The sequence below is a fragment of the Sorex fumeus genome, unplaced genomic scaffold (assembly GCF_029834395.1).
Source record: "Sorex fumeus unplaced genomic scaffold, SorFum_2.1 ptg000129l, whole genome shotgun sequence".
Classification (NCBI taxonomy): Eukaryota; Metazoa; Chordata; class Mammalia; order Eulipotyphla; family Soricidae; genus Sorex; species Sorex fumeus.
In genome coordinates, this window is record NW_026606186.1 from 10,363,953 (window position 1) to 10,385,134 (window position 21,182).

At 40.3% G+C, this 21,182-nt stretch overlaps 1 protein-coding gene across 2 annotated transcripts in view; it reads left to right on the forward strand.

Annotated features, from left to right (window-relative positions):
- The window catches only part of MEGF9 (multiple EGF like domains 9), a 99,103-nt gene extending 88,891 nt beyond the window's left edge, over nucleotides 1–10,212 (forward strand). For both annotated transcript variants that reach the window (XM_056138641.1, XM_056138642.1), the window contains exons 5-7: nucleotides 521–664; nucleotides 6,325–6,594; nucleotides 8,746–10,212. In XM_056138641.1, coding sequence (XP_055994616.1) covers nucleotides 521–664; nucleotides 6,325–6,594; nucleotides 8,746–9,197 — 866 coding nt within the window. In that variant the 3' untranslated portion in view covers nucleotides 9,198–10,212. The remainder of the gene's footprint in view (nucleotides 1–520; nucleotides 665–6,324; nucleotides 6,595–8,745) is intronic.
- The last annotated feature ends 10,970 nt before the right edge of the window (nucleotides 10,213–21,182 follow it).

The following is a 21,182-nucleotide window of genomic DNA, read 5'->3' on the forward strand; positions in this document are numbered from 1 at the left end:
ACCAAACCTCGACTCTTTACTATAAAACATGCACCTTCACCCTACAATCTAGCTTCCTGGTAACCTTACTTTCTTTCTTTTTTTTTTCCTTTTGTGTTATACCCAGCGATGCACAGGAATTACTCTGGCTTTGCACTCAAGAATTATTCCTGGCGGTGCTCAGGAGACGATACGGGGCACTGGGAATCGAACCCGGGTGGGCCATATGCAAGATAAACGTCCTACCCGCTTTACGGTCACTCCAGTCCCCCTCACTAGTTCTTTATATTGTTTTATATTTTTTTCTTTGTCACTAGCTGGCCAGCATTCGGTATACGTGGGGCTTATTCATGTCCTCCACCTTTCTCCAAAGAGCTTATAAATCGGGCAGGAGAAACACAGCTTCCAGCAGGGTCAAAACGAAACCCTGCCCAATCCTTATCAGATAACTTTTCCAGGTCAACTTGGAGGCCTTTTGGTTATAGTATAATTTTTCCCCATATAAATCTTTAATATCTTAAAAAAATTGCTTCTTTTTTAGGTACTTGTTTAAACTGCCAGGAAAATAGCAAAGGGGATCACTGTGAAGAATGCAAAGATGGATTTTACCAGAATCCCGGTGCCACTCAAGAATGTCTTCGCTGCCCTTGTTCAGCGGTGACGTCCACGGGCATTTGCGTCATCAGTAAGGCCTCTCTCTATACCTTCATCTTTCAGGGACCCCATTACTGACTGTGTGTCACTAGGTTTCACTTGTGTTGATAAGTCAAGTTCCATATGCTATAGATGAAGGGGGGCCATCAGACAGCAAAGGTTTTCTTTTCTAGGAATTTGCAGTCAAATGCAAACACACATGTGAGATGATACTTAAAATGTCTAAAGAAGCAGCAAATTGAGTAAATAAAGAACTTCAGGATTGAGGAAAATGGGAAACTTGCATCAGGTATAAATAGGCTCACATATTTTAAGGTAACCTTAGTTAATAGTCTTTTTTTCTATCTACTTACTAATATTGGCTGCTTATGTCTAAATAGCAGCATCGACATGTAGTTAACTCACATTTATTTTTGGTGTGTTAGTTGACTCCTACCACATAACCATTACCCTGAAATTCTGTGGCTTAACATAATAAGCATTTATTATCTCACATGATATCTGTTAGGACTTTGGGTGCACCCTAGCTGGGAATGTACAGTTAGTACGTTTTAGTATATCCACAATGTTGTGTGATCATCATTATAATCAATTTTAAAACATTCTTAGTACTTCTGCTACCCAAACAAACTTTGTTCCTGTTAGCAGACATTTCTTTTCCTGTCATCTTAGGCAACCATGAACTTACTTTTTTTCCTCTATGAATTTGCCTATTCTGAGTATTACATAAGTGGAATCATATAATATGTGATAGTTTGTTTCTGGACTATTTTATCTATCATAATATTTAAGATTCATCCATCTTGTAATATCTATCAATATATTATTCCTTTTTATTGCTAATCATCATGGATTTGCTACATAATATTTTTCCATTATTATGTTTATGGATAATTGGACTGTTTCTACTTATTGGCTACTATGAATAATGCTCTATGAACATTGTACTATGTTTTTGTGTATACATATATTTTTGTTTCTCTCATGTATTTATCTAGGAAAGTTTCTGGGCTGTATAGTAGCTCTTTGTTCAACCTTTGAGAAACTCATACTAATTTCCATAGTGACCATGCCATTTTATCTCCTCCCAACATTGTAAGAGGGCTCTATTTTTATGTGGGAGACCACATCCTTACCATTATTTGTTTAATACATGCCTTGTTATAGTGATCCTAACAGTTGTGAAGTGGTATTTTAGTATCCACTCGCAACTTCCTGGTGGATAATTATGAATTTATTTGCCATTTATGTATTTTCTTTAGGAGAGTCTTTTCAGATTCTTTCTTCATTTTTAAATTAGGTTTTTGTGTTTTTATCCCTGAGTTGAGAGAGTTCTTTTTAAGTGCCTTACCTGGCATCTGATCTCCTGGATTTTATCTCTTTTGTGGCTTGGCCTTCAACTTTCTTCTCTCCCTTTTCTTTTCTTGTTCATTATCGTGGTGAGCAGGGTTCCCTCACAGGCCTGGATGTGGCACTCACACATTTCAGTTGTGTCCACCGGGGTTGCACACTTGGCCTTCAGTGTTTGCCATCAGTCACACTTCTTTAGTTGCGGTTCTCACATACATTCTGGGTTAGTTTTTTCACCTCCTTGATGTGTTTTCAGCACACAAGTTTTTAATTTCAGCAAAGTCCAAGGTTGTTCCCCCCCCTTTCATAATCTTAGAAATTCTCATGAGGTTGCAATCAATTTGTAAGCCAAGGTTGCAGTCAGGCATGATGACTTAATTAGAACTAGTAAATTTCCTTCCAAGAAGGGCTTACTCAGACAGCTTTTTCTAAAGGTAGGAGGCCTTTTGTTCCTGCCCATATGGGCCTCTTCAGAGAGCGACCAGAGTTTCCTTCTAGCATGGAGGCTGGCTTCCCCAAGGAGCTTACAGGCTAAGAAACTAGATGAAACTAGACAGTGTGTTCTGTTGCGTGGTCTCTGAAACCTTGGCACAGCCTTTCTATGGCTTCTCCACTTCCACCCTCGAGTAGAAGAGCGGGTGAGGATGGCGTGAGTGCTAGGAGGCATGGCTCATTAACCCATCTTGAATGCCGGGCTACCACACCTGGAGATGGGAAATAATTCCTTCTCTTTTGGTAGAGTCTCTAATTTATTCTGTAAATAGTTAAAGAGCATCTAGTGCCTGTTGGTTCCTGTGTTTGTCAGGGGAGATATAGACATTTTAAAAATATCCCATATACTAAAGAAGCAACCCATAAATCATTAAAGATAGCAGTTATGTAGAGTGGATATGGTGGGACACTAAGTAAGGGTGTCCCATTCTACATGGGAACATTGAGAAATTTTTCATAAAGGAAATACCAGGATGGCAGAGAGATAATACAACGGTGAAGGCGTTTGCCTTGCATGCAGCTGACTCTGCTTCCATATGGCCCTGACACTACATAGGGTCCCTGAAAATAAAGCCAGGAGTCAGCCCTGGGCACAGCTGGGCGTGGCCTGAAAACAAAGCAAAACAAAACAAAAATAACATCAGGAGATAATTTGTTATTAATAATCACTATATATGTGGTACATATTTAGCAATTAGGAGAACTTGTAAGTGCTATATATGGAGTCAAGAAAATGAAAAAATGATGTATCAATGTCTGTTTTCATGATGTTAGAATTCCTTAGTGAATTTCTTTTATACGCCAATGTGTGCTGTTAGTATCAAAGAATTTAAAACTTGAAAACTTTTAAGAAAGTCCAATAAAAATTCATGTTAGTTCTTGGCATATCTAGAGCAATGTTCCTTTTGAACAAAGCACCTGGCCAAGCCAATAGGCTTCAGATATTTTGTTCTCTTATTTGACATTTGTTTTCCTGGGGATTATAAGCTCCATAAAAGCTTAGCAATGCATATATACTTTTATGTTGTTTTTGTTGGTTTGGGGGCCACATCTGACAGTGCTCAGAACTTCGTGGCTGAGCATCTAATTCGGGGATTTTGACATAGCATTCCTGAGTATCCTGCATGATTTCATCTTAGTTGGAGTGAGTGATGAGAATAGTAGAGATTTGGCCTGGAGGAGAGAGCGGTCAAACACATCTCTTATCGTGTAGTGCCCCAAGTTTGATCCCCAGCTCTGCTTGCTCTTCCGCCCAGCACTGCCCAGCATTCCTCAGTAGCCCGCGTACCAATGGTTATGGCTGTGGTGGCTTCTGCCACCTCTAGTCACGGCCCTGATGGCCCCCCCAGTGATCCTTGGTTCCCAGCACTTCTAGATGTGACCCCTTATAAAAAAAATACAAGAAACTTTCATATTTATTTCTCTCCCTTCAACGAGAACAGCATTTATAATTGTTTTGCATATTTGGGAGAGAACACAATTTTTGAAAACTGCTGAGTCCAACCTCTGTGATCATGGTCATATAGCTATTGAATAATATACCAGAATATATTTTATTCCTAGAACAATACATTATCAATTTAAAACATATGGAAGGCTATACTTACTAGGCCTTTTAGTCTGCTGGCGTCTGTTATTTTATTTATATCCAATTTATTATACATCAATTGATGGACTTTATAATATTTTATGGAATCTCTAATGATTATTAAAATTTCATAAAAAGAAAAGTTACAACTATTTAATTGCCATAATTAGCCTTATTTTGTCTTGTGTGTTGACAATAATGGAATTTTTCTGTTTCTAACTAGTAATTTCAACATTTGTAAGTGGGGCTGGAGCGATAGCACAGCGGGTAGGGCGATCGCCTTACAAGCGGCCAACATGGCCGACCCGAGTTCGATTCCTCCGCCCCTCTCAGAGAGCCTGGCAAGCTACCGAGAGTATTGGATATGCCAGACACAGTAACAACAAAGTCTCCAATGGAGACGTTACTGGGCCCGCTCGAGCAAATCGACGATCAACGGGAGGGCCTTTACCTTTACTTTTTGTAAGTGGTGTACAAGTCTAATTAGCATCCTCATTTAATAAAAATAATCCTCAAAGAAGTTCTTATTTCAGGGAAAGATGTGCCAAAATTTAAATAATGAACAATATGCAGTGTGATGTAATTTGTTTTAGTTATTTATTCTTGGGGTTTGGCCACATCCTACAGTGTTCAGGGCTTCCTCCTGGGTTTGTCCTTAGCTATCAATCCTGGAGGGCTCAGGGGATCATATATGGTTCCAGGGATCGAACCTGGGTTGGCTGCATACAATACAAATGCCCACCTGCTGTATTATCTCTCTGGCCCCTAATTGGCTTTAAATGTATTACACCTCCCCCCCACACACACCTATAAATTGGATTTATATTTAGTGCTTATATAGTTGGCTTTTAGTTTTTTGTTTTGTTTTGGTTTGGGTGATCCATATCCATCTGTGTTTAAGGGTTACTCCTAGTGGTGCTTGGGGGGCCATACTCAGTGCTAAAGAAAAACTTAGCAAGCTTGGCCTTGTGCAAGACAAGCACCTTACCCACTGTCCTATCTCTCTGGCCCTTGTGTTGGCTTTTTGGCACATCCTATTAGCATACTGACTACTTAGGAGATACAAAACTCTATTCTAGGGGAATAGAGAATGACAAGAGAAATAATGTTTTGGAGTTCATGTTGTAAAAAGTAATATAATCACAGCTCAGGGTAGAAAGTGATTAGATGTGGAGAACCTGAAAGCTTAGAGTTTGGAAGATCATTTCCTCCTGGGAGGTAGAGAAAAGTCTTCACAGATATGGAGGCACTTGAATAGGACCTTGAAGAGTGAAGTGTGTATGTCTTCAAGTGTATGCAAATAGAGGCAGATGGGAGACCGGAGCCAGTGACTGAGCCCGGGTCCCTTTGGTCCAAGCTGACAGATGTGCAGGTCCAGATCATGGAGTGAATTCAGACTGCAAACTCAGGACAGGCGGCACCCAGCACATATATCTGATGATTTCAGAACTCACAAGTTCTAAAGGAGAGACTAATACACAAATATATGTAATGTGACATCACAGATCTGTGCACAAAGAATAAATAGACTACCTGGAATGGGGTATACGAGAAAGGTTACAGAGCAGAAGGACATCAAATTGAAGTCTTGTGAAGAAATGATCACTTAATAAGTGAACAGAAGGAGGGGCATTTGAGATAAAGAGAGCAAGATGAACAAATGTACAGAAATACATTGTCAGTGTTTAGTAACTTACTTGAGAGCATGCTATCAAGTTGGATTGCAAATGGTAAGTTAAAAACTATTAAGTGGGAAGGCTGGAGCAATAGTGCAGTGGGTAGGGTGCTTGCCTTAGATGTAGCCAAACCAGGTTCGGTCTCAGGCATTCCATATGCCTCCCCAAGCGCAGCATAAGTGATCCCTGAGTGTAGAGCTGGGGTAATTCCTGAGTACCATCAGATACATCCCAAAAGCTCCCACCAAAAAAAAAATTAGGTGGGAGAGTTATTAAAATCCTGTTTGTTCTATCTCTCATGACTAAAGTGGAAGGAATAAAAAGAATTTGAGCCTCTTTTTCACAATCACTTGTATTCTTCTGTAAACATGTTTCTTTCATTCTCTACCTAAATGGATTCTCCAGATGGCCTCAACTTTATCACAAGAATCTGAAAAGTTAGAAGTATAATTTACTAGTTTAATTCCATGTCTCTTAGGTTGGAGAGGAGATAGAGGGAGGGTTTGTACCCTTTTGAGAGATAGTTTTACATTCCCAGTGGTATTTTGATATTGTACTGATATTTTGCTGTTTTCTCTATTTTAGAATCGGGTGAATTGGAACCTACATGTGTCCAGTGTAACGAAGGTTACACAGGCCAGAACTGCAATAAATGTGAAAATGGCTTTTACAATTCTGACAGCATCTGCACACGGTGCCAGTGTCATGGCCATGTGGACCCAGTGAAAACTCCTAAGATTTGCAAGCCTGAGAGTGGTGAATGCATCAACTGTCTCCATAACACCACTGGGTTTTGGTGTGAGAACTGCCTAGAAGGTTACGTTCGAGACCTCGAGGGAAATTGCACCAAGAAAGGTAAAACTTCGCCCAAAGTTGTAAAAGTAATAATCTGAACCTAGCAGTGCAAATTTCAGGACAGCTACCATAGCTTTGTAAAGCTCTCCAGTCCCACCAAGGAATTCCAATCTGGAAATAAATTTTGATAGATATTTGCCCAAAGAGGGTTCCTTCCATTCCTGCTGCTCTCCTGTACTCCAAGTCAACTCCAGAAATTTGAGGATCAAGACAGTGTCGTTGCTGCATCCCCACATTTTCTCTTCATCTATTTTTATTTTTTGTTAATAATTTAAAAGTCCCATCATTTCTTTTTATCCTTTGCTTCCTGTATTTTCTCATCACTTCCTGTGATCATGAAAGATCTTTTCAGTAGGGATTTATAATCTGATTAGAGAGTCCAGCTGAGAAACAAGAGATCATTCTAGTGTCTGTCCTAACTTTGAGCATAAATATTCTTGTGTGATGTAGGAAGTGGTAATAATATTCATTTTGTTGTTGTTGTTGTTTTTGGTTCACACCCAGCTGTTCAGGGTTTACTCCTGGCTCTGCATGTAGGGATTACTCCCGGTGGGCTCTGGAGACCATATGGGGTGTCCAGGATTGAACCCAGGGGGTTGACCACATGCAAGGCAAGCACCCTATGCGTTGTGCTATTGCTCCGGCCCTTTAAATTTCGTAAAGAAAAAGTTATTCACACAGGAAAATGCTTCTTACAGATAAGTTCAGTAAGAGTTTAGGTAAAAAATTAGTGGTTATAAATTCAGGATGAATTAGGGATTCAGGTTTTATTAGATCATAGAAAGATTAGTCCATGATCTACAAATCACTGATGCTTTGAAAGCTGCAGAGTACCAGGCTGGTGGGCACTTATACTGTGGCAGGTGTGACCCTCCTGTCCCTTGCTCTCTCCCTCCTTCCCTCCCTCTGTTCTTTCTTCCCTCCCTCCCTTCCTGTCCTCCTTCCTTTCTCACACCCAGCGTCACTCATGGCTTACTCCTGGCCCAGCACTTAGGGATCAAAGTTGGAACAACCACATGGAAGGCAAAAGTCCGACCATCTGTACTCTGGCTCCAGCCCTATTCTCTTGATATCTTAATTCGGTTGTGATCAGTTGAAAGACTCAGATTAAATCAATCACTAGCCCAGATATCCAGTCACTTGTTGTTTCTCTTTCCCTTTGGAGGATCAGCTTGGCAACATTTAACTGACAGTCCTGGGAATACTTTTCTAGTTATTAGATAATACTAAAAAGGTCTCTTTTTACCATAATTTATGTAGCTAACTCTGGTGATAAATTATGTTAATATCAATCATTTTAATTGAGTAACTATAATGTGCTAAGCACTGTAAAATATAAAATGGGTCAGTACTTAGTCCCCAGACTGGTGATTTGAAAACACTCTCTTATTTAATGTTTCCCAAGAACAGGGCCAGATGTTATTATTATTCCCATTTTCAAGAAGAACATCAATTTCTAAAAGGATTGGCTCAGTTATCTCTAGCTACAACATTTATACTTTAATTCTAAAATCTTTTCTATTTCCACGGAGTTATACTGCAGTAGGAATACAAAATATGATACCTCAGTTATGAAATTGGTATACATAGAAGAAGCAGTACCACACACACACAGCTAGAGAAAGGATGTTTTTTCTTTAAATTACATCAAATTTAAACATTTGAATTGTGTTTTCCAAAGTAACTAGAAATAGTCTTTCTGTTTTATTTTTGTGTCCTTGGAAGAGAATTTACCCATATGAAATGCCAGCAAATATACTGAACTTAGTTTACACGATTGCCCTTTATCCCTATAACTTTCAACCAAGGATTTTATCCAGTTGTGACGTTGTTACTACCTTTGCAAGAATTTGTATGAAATCTCTTCAAGACTGAATAGTGGAAAATTCCAATATTAGAAATTTCCCAAAGATATATATGTATGAATATTATACATTTTGGAGAATAGCCATGGATGGAATAATCTAGCTTTTTAGACTTGATTCTTTTCACTCTTGTTCTTTTAAAATTATTTTTAACTTCCCTTACCTTAAAGCAGAATACCATGTCAACATCCCATATCAACTTCCACTCCCATGTGTATTTCTTTTATTGTTTCTCAAAATTAGATGATTTTGTCTTCTACATTTCATTCTCTGTTTTTATTTTCAGAAGTTATTGTTCCAACACCTGAAGGTTCTACCATTTTGGTTTCCAATGCTTCTTTGACCACATCCGTGCCCACCCCTGTTATAAATAGTACATTTACCCTCACCACCCTGCAGACTATCTATTCAGTAAGCTCTTCTGAGAACAGCACATCAGCTTTGGCTGATGTATCATGGACCCAGTTTAACATCATCATTCTGACAGTCATCATCATTGTGGTGGTGCTGCTGATGGGATTTGTGGGGGCCGTGTATATGTACCGGGAATACCAAAACCGGAAACTGAATGCCCCCTTTTGGACCATCGAGCTAAAAGAAGACAATATCAGTTTCAGCAGCTACCATGATAGCATTCCCAATGCAGATGTGTCGGGATTGTTGGAAGATGATGGCAATGAAGTGGCTCCCAATGGGCAACTAACCCTGACGACACCCATACATAACTACAAAGCCTAAAGGGCTAGAACTTTTCTCCTGGATTGTTAGATCTGAGTCTCACTAAGACAGCGTTGGCACTTGGGTCGAGTTTGCTGAGTGAGCAAAGGCATGTATAGTGCATCTGCAACTTTCGGGTACAAATTTGTAATGCACTTAGCCTTATTACTCTAGTTGTCCCCTGAAGACTCGGAGCATTCACTGTCAACAAGGACTTAAACTAAAGTATATTTTTGTATCAAACCACATGGGATGTGCTAGAAAGGCTGAATCCCCCAGTGCAGTCCAAACCCACTTTGACCTCCAGATAGATTCCCGGGGAAGTGTTCCTCAAACCAGCGATTAACAGGATCATGGATGTGGATGGGAAAAAAGACTTCCAGAAGACATCATCTCCATTCCTGAAACTATTTCTAAAAGGAGATTCAGGAATGATACTCATTCATTGTACGAAAGAAATATCACGAAGGAAAAGATGTCTGGTCTGTATGACAATAAACAATCCTTATTTATCCCAAGACAGGGACAGAAAGTTCCACGATTTTCAGAAGGGCTTGATTTCTCCTTCCAGAATTTCTGCTCAATTATAGGATTAAAACACAGGATAAGCATCTAATAGTCGAGAAAGGAAAGCAACATCGGGAACAGGAAGCTGATGGACCTCCCTAAGTCTCTGTGTAAATGATAAATTGTCAACAGTGGGGACCATTATTCCTGCCTCGAGATAAACAAGGTGTATATAATTAATGTAGCATATCTGGTCAATATTGTATTTGTATCTATTTGTAAAAAAAATCATGTCATATTTTATCATCTAGAATGTATTTGTACAGCAGTTAATAGCGTTGTAAAAAATATACAGGAGTTGGTTTTAAAATACTGTAAAATAGATGGCAATATTGCTAGAGCTGGGACTCTGGTAAGCAATGGTCATTTTTAGTCCCTGTCTGGACATAGTTGAAATTTATAAGAGGTTGAATGTTTCTAATTGTTCTTTCCCTTTCTCAACAGTAAAGTTATATGTTCTTTGACTTCCTATAGATTCAAGCAATAGATTTTTATGTCAGTCACTATTCAGGTGGGACCCAGGCTGCACTCTCCAAACTACTCATCTAATTAGACATTAGCCCCTCTGTGTATTTTACATAGTTTAATGTAGAACGTATCTTCATTAAAATTTTTTTAATGTAAAATATAGTCTTCCAAAGGAATGACAGATGTTTTCATTTCAGAAGCAAAGCTATGATATCACGTGGGATCTCGTCTTTTCATGTCAGTGAAGTATTTCTATTCCTCCCCTTCCCACTGGTACACCTCCTTCATTTGGACATAGTCTGTCATCCGTTTCCAGATGTGAGCCGCCTCTGCACACTGCCGTACTTCTCTATGTTTCTGTCCTCTTAGAGGGTCGCTCTGTAGTTGGGTGGGTCTAGTTAGTCCTTAATTCTAGATGCAGGTTTTTCTAGGTGTCCCCTACTGTGGCTCTCATCTATTATAATATTGACAGATTATAAATTAAGAATGTCAGCAAATACAGAAATCAGGAGGAACAGAAAACTGTCAAGTGGTTAGGGAAAAAAAATCAAAGACTTAACTAGATTAGGCATAGGAAATCTAAGTTGACAACTCTGCCCTAACTTCCCTAGAGGAATAAAAAATCCCTTCCGGTTATCACTTTGTAGGAGACCCTTAAGTTCTTTTCAGGGTGTGGAGGTATCCTATGCTCTGAAGACTGTGCAGACAGGTAATGTCCTGCTGGTGACATTGGGGGTGCATGAGAAGAGAGATGACATCACATTAAGCAATATTAAAATCAGTTAGTATGACTACAGCCCTTCACGGTTTCAGTGCACCATTCCAGATTCTTATCTTTCAACAATGAAAATAAATTTCAAACAACATTCATGTCTCTCAACAATGTTACCCTCAAAATATAGTCTAGATATAATTTAGAGCTGATGGTAAGTGCCTTGTTCAAGGCCAGACAACTTAGTGTTATTAGACTTGGAATTGGGACTCCTAACTCTGAAATTCTGTCTTTTCCATTCCTTATGTGTCCGCACAATTCCTTATGTGCTGCTAATGCAGACCTTGCCTAGCCAGGGGTACCAGAAGGCTAAGAAGAAGAATCCCAGCTGGAATATTTCTGATTTTCTTAAGTCCCAGGTGCGATGGGGGGGGGGGGGGCGGGGAGCGTGTCATACAGCCATGAAGGACTTTGTGGAAAGAGTCCAGGAGGATTGCTATCTGAAGCCAATGTTGGCGCTAAGAAAACAACGACTAGCCTGAGCTTCATTAAAGTAAACTAATCCTTCCAGGCTAGGGCAGGAGAGAGGGACGACCCTGCTTTCCCCACCAGCTGTTACACCAGCATCAGCATGCAGAGGCAGTGCACAGCACAGTGCTTGGGAGCTGTGCAATGTGTCATTCCTGCCTCTCTCCCAGTTTACCAACCCCTCAGAGTCAGAGATGGAGGTCAGTGAGAAGTAAATATTTGCTCAATAGAAATGAACCCAACAGAGAAAGGAGTTTTTGTTGTGGGGGCGCGGAGGGAGGTCTGAGACATATAGTCTAAATTCTGGTCATGCCAAGCAGCGCCCTTTTGCCTTTCGCCCTCACAGACTGCGCCCATCCTGCTCACTGGTCCATGGGAGGTGGCTGAGCAGAGGTTTGCAACCTTTCTGCATCTGCGCACTGGTACCAGTCTGTGGATAGGTGGTCAAAGACCACCGATGTCGGACTTACTTGAAGCAGACTTTAAAAGGCACTGCAACAATTGATAATTTTTTGTTTTGTTTTGTTTTGTTTTGCTTTTTTAGTCACACCTGGCAATGCACAGTTACTCCTGGCTCTGCACTCAGGAATTACTCCTGGTGGTGCTCAGGGGACCATATGGGATGCTGGGGATCGAACCTGGGTTGGCCACGTGCAAGGCAAATGCTCTACCCACTGTGCCATTGCTCCATCCCCACTGCAACAATTGAACCACATAGAACCTTTACCTTTGAATCCTTATGAAATGTTCCTAGGTCACGTTTTCAGTTTTTCCCAGTGGAAAAAAAAATCAAGTTAAAAAATAGTAAAATAATGAATTTGAAAGAATGTTCTATTGTGTCTTCTGCTTTTTGCTAGTGGAAGTAATTCTGTTCTCATTCAGGAAGTGGCTTACTGGCCAAAATCAGACTGGGAAACAAGTCCAGGATGAGTTCCATGATATTCATTCCGATAAAGACCTGGATCCCCAGGATTCCAGCGGTTTATCTACAGGCATCATACTGAAAGAAGTTTTGTTTAAGGATTAGAAATGTGTCAATTTTCAAATGAGATAAGACCAGTGTGAATATTACTGACAGATGACAGCTACTGCTGTTGTGGTACTTTTATTCTCATTAACTCGTTATAGTAAGCCCTCATGCATTCCTGACAGGGATCCTAGGTAATTGTTAATGATGTCTCTGTTCCCTTATTTCCCCCACTACCCTCCAGCTTCCAAAGGTTACTTGCTAGTGGAATTTCTCCAGCTGTAGAGAAGAAGAATAATATAAAACTAAACCTCACTTATACTAAGGTCCTATGGACTTAATGTGTTAATCTTAGGGATAATTGAAATTTAGGAGAATATGCAGATGATGACATTGTTAAATGAAAAAGAGAACAGTGCAGACATGGGATGAGAATATATATATATATATATATATATATATATATATATATATATATGAAATCTCATGGCTACTGTTTACAGTTCTTATTTCCCTGCCCCTGAAGAGCCTCCAATATAGCAGCGTTGGGAAAGACCAGTAAGGAGAGGCTTCTAAAATCTCAGGGCAGGGACGTTACTGGTGCCTGCTCGAGTAAATCGATGAACTATGGGATGGCAGTGATATTGTCTAGCCCCAATCCTCCCAAGAACATCGGTCATTAATTTGATCGATGGACCACTAGTTCACAGTGGTCCACTGAGTGCTTTGAGGACACTTGGCCCAGGCTACACTGTCTTGGAGGCAAAGAGCTAACACAGCAGGACTTCTCTTACAGCTTTGGTTGAAACTGGGTTATGTGATCGTTCGCTGTGTTCTGATATTTCTCATAGACACAAGGTGAACATAACACGAGACACAACCATTCCCTGCTTGTGTTTTGCGTATGTAGGTAAGAATTGAATTTATACAACTTCCTGACCCCAAAAAATAAAAGTTTGGGGGGCCAGAATGATTGCCTTGCATATGGCAGACTATCAGATTTGATCTCGGCACCCCATATGGTTCCGCAAGCCCCTCCAGAAGTGATCCCTGAGCACAGAGCTAGACGTCAGGCCTGAGCATTGCCAGGTGTGGTCCCCAAACATCTAAACAGACAAATCTTGAGGAAGTAAACAGCAACTCAGTGTGCCTATTAGGGCAAGGAAAGAAGTTTGGCCTCACCCACCAAAAACCTTCAGTCTACTGAGATGTTCTTGATAGAAAGGAGTTTGGGAGCTAAAATGAGTTCGGTGTGTGCAGGGAAATAGTGGGAGATTAAAGCAAGTTTCTTTCATGAACCCCTCAGCTATGGGGGCAAAAAGGAGGAACACACTGATTCATTCAGAGAAGCTAAGTAATATTAAAAGGAATAAAGGCTGCGGAACATTCAAACGTCAGTGATTGAATGATGCCTTTTCAAAGGCAGTTGGGAATCTTTCTTAATTTTTTACTTATGCAGTTGTAATAGCTGAAACAGAAACCAGAGAGTGAGTGAGCGAGTGAGTGAGGGAGAGAGAGAGAGAGAGAGAGAGAGAGAGAGAGAGAGAGAGAGAGAGAGAGAGAGAGACAGATCCTAGGGCTTCCAATCTCATCTGAAAGTGGAATGATTTAAAGTTTTCATGCTGCACAAAAGCACTCTGTAACACATTAAATGTCAGCCCAAGCAATTAGGGAAATGTTTCTGAAACATTAAACTTGCATTTATGTCACTAAAATTCTAACATAAATTTTAAAAGCATATCTCAGATGTACGCTGTACTAGGCTTCATGATGCATTTCTAATTTGTGTATGATTTGAATATATGAAAGAATTTATACAAGAGTGTTATTTAAAATTATTAAAAATAAATGTATATAATTTGTACCTATTGTAGATTTATTGTTTTACTTTTTAGTGTGCTTTGAGTTTCTGGAAATATTTTGATACACATCATGGATCATTTATTTTGAAATCACTTCATGAAGACCTTTGAAACCTTCATTTATTGGCCAGGCTTTCCTTTTTAAGGAATTCCTTTAAAGTGTGTTTTCCACATAGGCGGAAAAAAAAAAAGCCACGTAAAGAAGATCCCCTTTCTTTGAACAAAACAAAACCAAAACACCCCCACCAAGTAAAAAGCATATATAAACATATTTTCTTATTTGTGCTTTTGGCTATTTGCTTATAAAATCCACTGGAACCGCCATGAAAATTTCTCAGAAAAACTTTGCTCCTTTCTCATTCGTGTAAAAAAATCATTCTTTAGTGTAATGGCAATAAAATCATATTGTGTTTATTAGATAAATTGTAAAGGTACATCTAAATTATTTTGAAGTAGCCTTAAAGATTCCCTATTTTGATAAAGCTAAATGGGGTTACTTTGAAAAAGAAGAAAAGTAATTCTGCCTTTTCTTTGTGAAGAGAGTGTCATAAACTATTTGATTTCTTTACTTGACTTCAGTTGGTTGGTAATTAAACATTGGGATTTCATTTTTTCCTTTTTAAAAACAAGGAAAGCTTTGTTACTTTATAATCACTCCATATATACATGGAGTTCTGTGATGCGTATGAACTGGCAATTATTTTAAGGACACAAAATGAACATGTCCAGTCAAATAAAAAATTCAAAATAAATGTATATATTTATTTATACAAACAGAACACCAGAAGGAAATAATGTCAGAAACACTACTTTTATAGTTTTATATTCAAGCATCTAAAGAAAGTTTATTGTTAAAGACATTGACTAGGTCCATTATCAAAATTGGTTTTATTTAATTTTAGTAAGAGCATATGATGCAATTTTAAAATTATTCTATATGCACTGTAGCACTGTTGTCCTGTTGTTCATTGATTTGCTTGAGCGGGCACCAGTAACGTCTCCATTGTGAGCTGGTTGTTACTGTTTTTGGCATATTGAATACGCCATGAGGAGCTTGCCAGGCTCTGCCATGTGGGCAGGATACACTCGGTAGCTTGCCGGGCCCTCTGAGAGGGATGCAGGAACCCATGTCAGCTGCGTGCAAGGCAAACGCCCTACCCGCTCTGCTATAAATTTATAGCTTCAAAGTGACAGCTGTGCTTAGTTACATTTTAAAATTAATACAAATTCAAGACATGCTTTTCTTGAGATAAAAATTAGAGATGTGTTAAGAGGCTAAAGCAACATTCTAAGTAAATGTTTAAAAATAAAAGTTTTAGGGAATGAGAGAAAGTATGTGAGTGAAGGGGCTTGCCTTTTATGCAGCCAACCTCAGCTTCGATCCCTGGCACCCCTTGATGGTCTCCCAAACTCCCTGAGCACAGGGCCAAGAGTTATCTCTGAGTATAGCTAGATATGGCCCAAAAGCAAAGACCTGTATTTTTTACCTGTTTTTCAGTTTATCAAAGAAATTTTATTAAAAAAATATTGCAGTAATCATTGTAATCACAAGCTTTCTAATACTTTGGCTCACAAAATGAAAACAATTAAACAATATTACATTTAACGTGTTGTTTAGTTGTATTAATAAGTAGGTTTTAAATCTTGTTGAATATTGGATTTCAAACAGAAAAAAACAAGCCAAATATTTTGTATACAGTGAAGTGTAGATTTGGGTAATAAAGGAAAAGGGAGGCGGTCTTCCTTAGTTTCCTTTGTGTGATCAAACCAGCTGATCATGATCATGATAATCCTGTTCATCGTTTTCCTCAAGCAGGCACCAGTAACGTCTCCTTCGTCCTAGCCCTTGAGATTGTAGACAGTGCCATATTCAAGGCTCTTTCAGGATCACGAGAATGAAACCCATCATTTTTACTGGTTTTTGGCATATTGAGTACACCACGGGGAGTTTGCCAGACTCTGCCATGCGGGCAGGATGCTTTCGGTAGCCTGCCGGGTTCTCCAGAGTAAGAACCAGATAATAAGATGTCATGCGTCCGCTTCTCTGGGTCTTGGCTGTTGATGATATTACCTGGTGCCGGGGGCAGTTGGCAGGTGTGACGCCTACCTACTGGAAGATGGGGGATCTGGGTGGAGGAAGCCCAGTCCCGATCCAAGCAGGCTTGGAGATCTTAGCCCTGGGACCCACATGCCTGTGTTCCTCTGCCGGTTCCTTCATGCGTGTGGAGAGTGGTCTCAGCATGGCTGTGACTGGTTCTGGAGGTCTTCGGCTGCCGGGGCTCTGCTCGGGGCAGGGAGGAAAACTCAACCCGCCCTCCCCTCCAAGGGGCCCTGGTGAGGACCAGCTGATATCTGTCAATATTTTCTTAATCTCTTAACCTCCCCCAAAATGTCTCTGCCCTTCCCTGTATTCACTACTATTTTAAGTTGATCGTATTAAACTTAGGTATACTTCCCTAATATTTGCCAGTATACATGATCTTTGTCCTTTTGTAGGAGTTCCCTCTGTAACACATATCTTGCCATCCCTTAAGGTAAGAAAGTTAATCAGCCCTCTCCATAACACCTAACAAGCTTGTCAGGCAAAGGTTCTATGGCTTTCTCCTTACTCATTGTTGAGTAAGGAGCACTGTAGCACTGTCCTCCCGTTGTTCATCGATTTGCTTCAGCAGGAACCAGTAACGTCTCCAATGTGAGACTTGATACTGTGTTTGGCATATTGAATATGTCACGGGGAGCTTGCCAGGCTTTGCCGTGTGGGTGAGATACTCTTGGTAGCTTGCCGGGCTCTCCAAGAGGGGCAGAGAAATCGAACTTAGGTTGGCCGGGTGCAAAGCCTTACCAATATGCTATTGCTCCAGCCCCATTGTTGAGTAAATTCTTGTATAAATACTTGTTTTTTTCTCTAGACTTTGTATTTCTTGAAGTCATCAACAAGTATGCTGTATCTAATATCTGCACAGTGCCAGTACATTCTAAATGTTTAGTAGGTCACGGTAACAGTCCTCCCATTTTTCGTCGATTTGCTCGAGCGGGCCCAGTGACGTCTCCATAATGAGACTTGTTGTTACTGTGTTTGGCATATCGAGTACATCACGGGTAGCTTGCCAGGCTCTGCCGTGCGGGCGAGATACTCTCGGTAGCTTGCCGGGCTCTCCGAGAGGGGCGGAGGAATCGAACTCGGGTCGGCCATGTTGGCTGCTTGTAAGGCAAATGCTCTACCGCTGTGCTATCGCTCCTATTGTTGGTTTCTTTGTTTGGGAGTGGGTGGGGTGGGCCCCATGGTGCTCAGGAGCTATATTCCTAGCGACATGCTCAGCAGTGATCCCTGATGGTGCCTGTTGGGCCATATGTGGTACCAGGGATCAAACTGAGGTCAGCCACACGCAAGACGAGCTATCTCCTGTACCATCTCTCTGGATCTGCAATTGGTATTTATCTATTTAGTTTTAGCCACACTGGCAGTGCTCAGGCTTACTGCTGGCTCTGCACTTGGCAATTATCATTTAATTTATTTATTTAAAGGACATGCACAAAGAATGAGAAGAACTAAATGGCCCTTGCAGCTATAAAAAAAATTAAACTTGTAGTTAACCCTTACAAAGAAAACTGCAGCTCTAGATAACTCACTAGCAAATTCTATAAAATTCTATTTTTTTAAAAAAGTGCCAATTCTAGATAAACTGTTCACACACAAATTAAAAACGTGATATTTCCCAACTCATTCTATAGGACCAGCCTTGCTCTGAGAACAAAACGAGACAAAGACAATACAAGAAAAGAAACCTTAGACCAATATTTTTCATTAATAATCTAGATAAAAATTTCTCTTAGAAAACTTAAGCAAATTAAATGTAGCACTGTAGCATTGTCATTTCATTGTTCAGTGATTTGTTCGAGCGTGCACCAGTAACATCTCCATTGTGAAACTTGTTATTATTGTTTTTGGCATATCGAATATACTACGGGGAGCTTGCCAGGCTCTGCTGTGCGGTGGGATACTTGCCAGGCTCTCAGTTGTATCTCAGTAGCTTGCCGGGCTCTCTGAGAGGGATGGAGGAATCGAACCTGGGTTGGCCGCATACAAGGCAAACGCCCTACCGGCTGTGCTATCGCTCCAGTCCAAATTAAATGTAACAATACATTTTTTAAAAAGTATATCTTGATCAACTAGGGTTTATCCCATGAAGGCCAGGTTGTTGTAATAGTCAAAAATCAATGTAAGTCATAGACTGCAACAGCTAAATCATGATTATTTCAATAGAAGCAGAAAATGACATGGATCCAATCTGGCATTGATTTATGATAAAGAAGATTATGATAATGATGTTCTTTATTATCACTTTGTTCAGTCTGAGGTTTGGGACTGTCTGCATCTCTTTGTGGGTGTCTCAGGTAGGCTGGGGTCAACTCCCATGATCAATGGCTCAACTGTGCAGACCTTAAGATTCATTTCTCAGATCAGACCCTGTGGTGTTGATCCAGCCTGGTAGAGCTGTGGGCACGTGGGGTAAACCCAGCAGTGCTCAAGGATCAGGGGGTGTGTCTTGGGTCTTCTACGTGCAAGGCATGCACTCCAGCCCTGTGAACCTCTCACTGGTCTATCATCATCTTTTATCCCCATTGCCATGCAAAGGCCCTGGTACCAAAACAAAACAAACAAAAGACCCCAACAACAACACTAAAACAACCCACAATGAGTAGATCAGAAGTCTCAAAGCTCTGACTTTAGTAACTAGAATATAGACAGTAAGATACTACTGTTGTTTATATGTTCTTATATGTGTCAAAATGCTGAAGTTTTTAAGCTTTAAATTAATCCAAGTCTAATCCCTAAACCAAGAGACTGTTATTTTGGGTAGCACTAGTCTGGCAAGCTACCCATGGCATGATCGATATGCCAAAAACAGTAACAATAACAGGTCTCGTTCCTCTGATCCTGAAAGAGCCTCCAATCGTTGGGGAAGATGAGTAATGAGAGGCTGCTAAAATCTCAGGGCTGGGACGAATGGAGATGTTACCGGGGATTAAATCAATGAACAATGGGATGACAAGTGATACAGTGATACCAAGTGGCTTCAAAGAAGGGGTTCTTCAAAGAAGGTGTGATCCAGAGAACAAACAGCACAAAATCTCCTTTCATGGAAACATCTCCTTGGGAAGCTCATTTGTTCAGTGCACATGGCACTGACCCCTAGACCAGAGCGCGTTGTTTTCAAACACTGCAGCTGGTGCTGACTGCATAGAAGAGTGATTTGCCCTGCGAGATGGATGCTTTTGGTGCCCTCCCTTTCTCGCCTTTATTTTTAGTAGCTTGCAGAACCAACAGGCTATATCCTGCTTTTTAATTTCCCCAAACATTTTCTAAATGAGCCATTGTTATCTTTAATCACCATGGCTAGGAGATTATCTAGCTTACTTGAGGAAGTTATTTTTGCCAAGAGATAAGATTCTTTTAGACAGGGATAAAGACATTAATGGTTGTCTATTAAGAATCTGTATTAGTTGAGATAATTTGGGGGTAATTAAACAAATTGTATAGTCTCCAATGGACCATTAATCCCCAAAGGGATGGTCTCAAATGGGGACTTTAAATTCCAGCGTAAGGATCAGAGTTTGACTATAGTTGCATTTTGAATTTCCTTTGGTTAAGATGAAAAACTAGATCTGTTAACAGGCATATGTCCTTGGTAAAAAAAAAATTAGTTTCATCTAATCTGTACCTTGCCTTTCCGTATTAAAAGACAGATTGTTCAATGATTAAATGAAGAGTTAAAGTATCAATTAGATAACAGAGGAAGTGGGACAACACTAGAAAAAGTGGACCAAAGGTGATATTAGCAACTGAGACTCAATTGAGCTGTGTTTTTCAGAAATCAATGACACAGATTACTTAGCTGACGCTGTCTCATTAAAGGATGCACACTGAAGCATCACCAGCAAATCTATCTGACCTTATAAAACAATACCTGTAATATGTAGAACATAGGATTTGGAAGAGGACTGGGTGATGAAAATGCAGATCCCCCAGCACAGGACTGTGCACAAGTTAGCAGTTGGCCCTGGTATGTAAAAGGAACTATTATACTGACCTCTTAGGGTAGCATGAGGCTGAATAAAATCTTAAATGTGAAGCTACTCACACATACAACATCCACAGTGAGTGGGAACTTCCTACTCTTTCCCTAATACTTAGGTCTTTTATAAAAGTTTCACTCCCAATGCAAAGTTATTCTTTCTCTTGTGCGTGGAGAACTGGATCACATACCCGGTGACCAGTTTTCTGAGTAGAAAGTCAAATCACAGCACAGTATTGGGGTAAAGCCATTCTCAGTTTGGGGGTATGTAAATGGAATGAGATATTCTCTCACCAGCGATCACACACTTGTGTGATGCTCTGCAGGATTACAATGCCACTGGGCTCACATTCTGCACGTGAAACGGTGCTGGGGGCGTCAAACTCTCAGCCTCACGTAGGCAATGCAGGTGCTCTTTCGTTGAGCTGTCCTGGGCCTTTTTCAAGCCAACTTCAGATATTTTTATTTTTATTTTTATTATAATCTAGGGAATATGTTGGCAGTAGTATTCATATGATATTTCGATCTTGAGGTATATGATTATCATAGGTTGCCATCATATGCTGGGGAATTTGGGAATTTGGCAAAGAAGAAAAAGAATTGTAGACTACACAGAGCCCAATCTGAAAGAGTTCCTTCAAGTGAGTTAGAAAATTATATTCCTTATTTGGAGTGCTTCATGGGCTGGAGTGATAGCACAGCAGTAGGGAATTTGCCTTGCACGCGGCTGGCCCGGCCGAGCTGGGTTCGATTCCTCCGCCCCTCTCGGAGAGCCAGGAAAGTTACCGAGAGTATCGCACCTGCACGGCAAAGCCTGGCAAACTC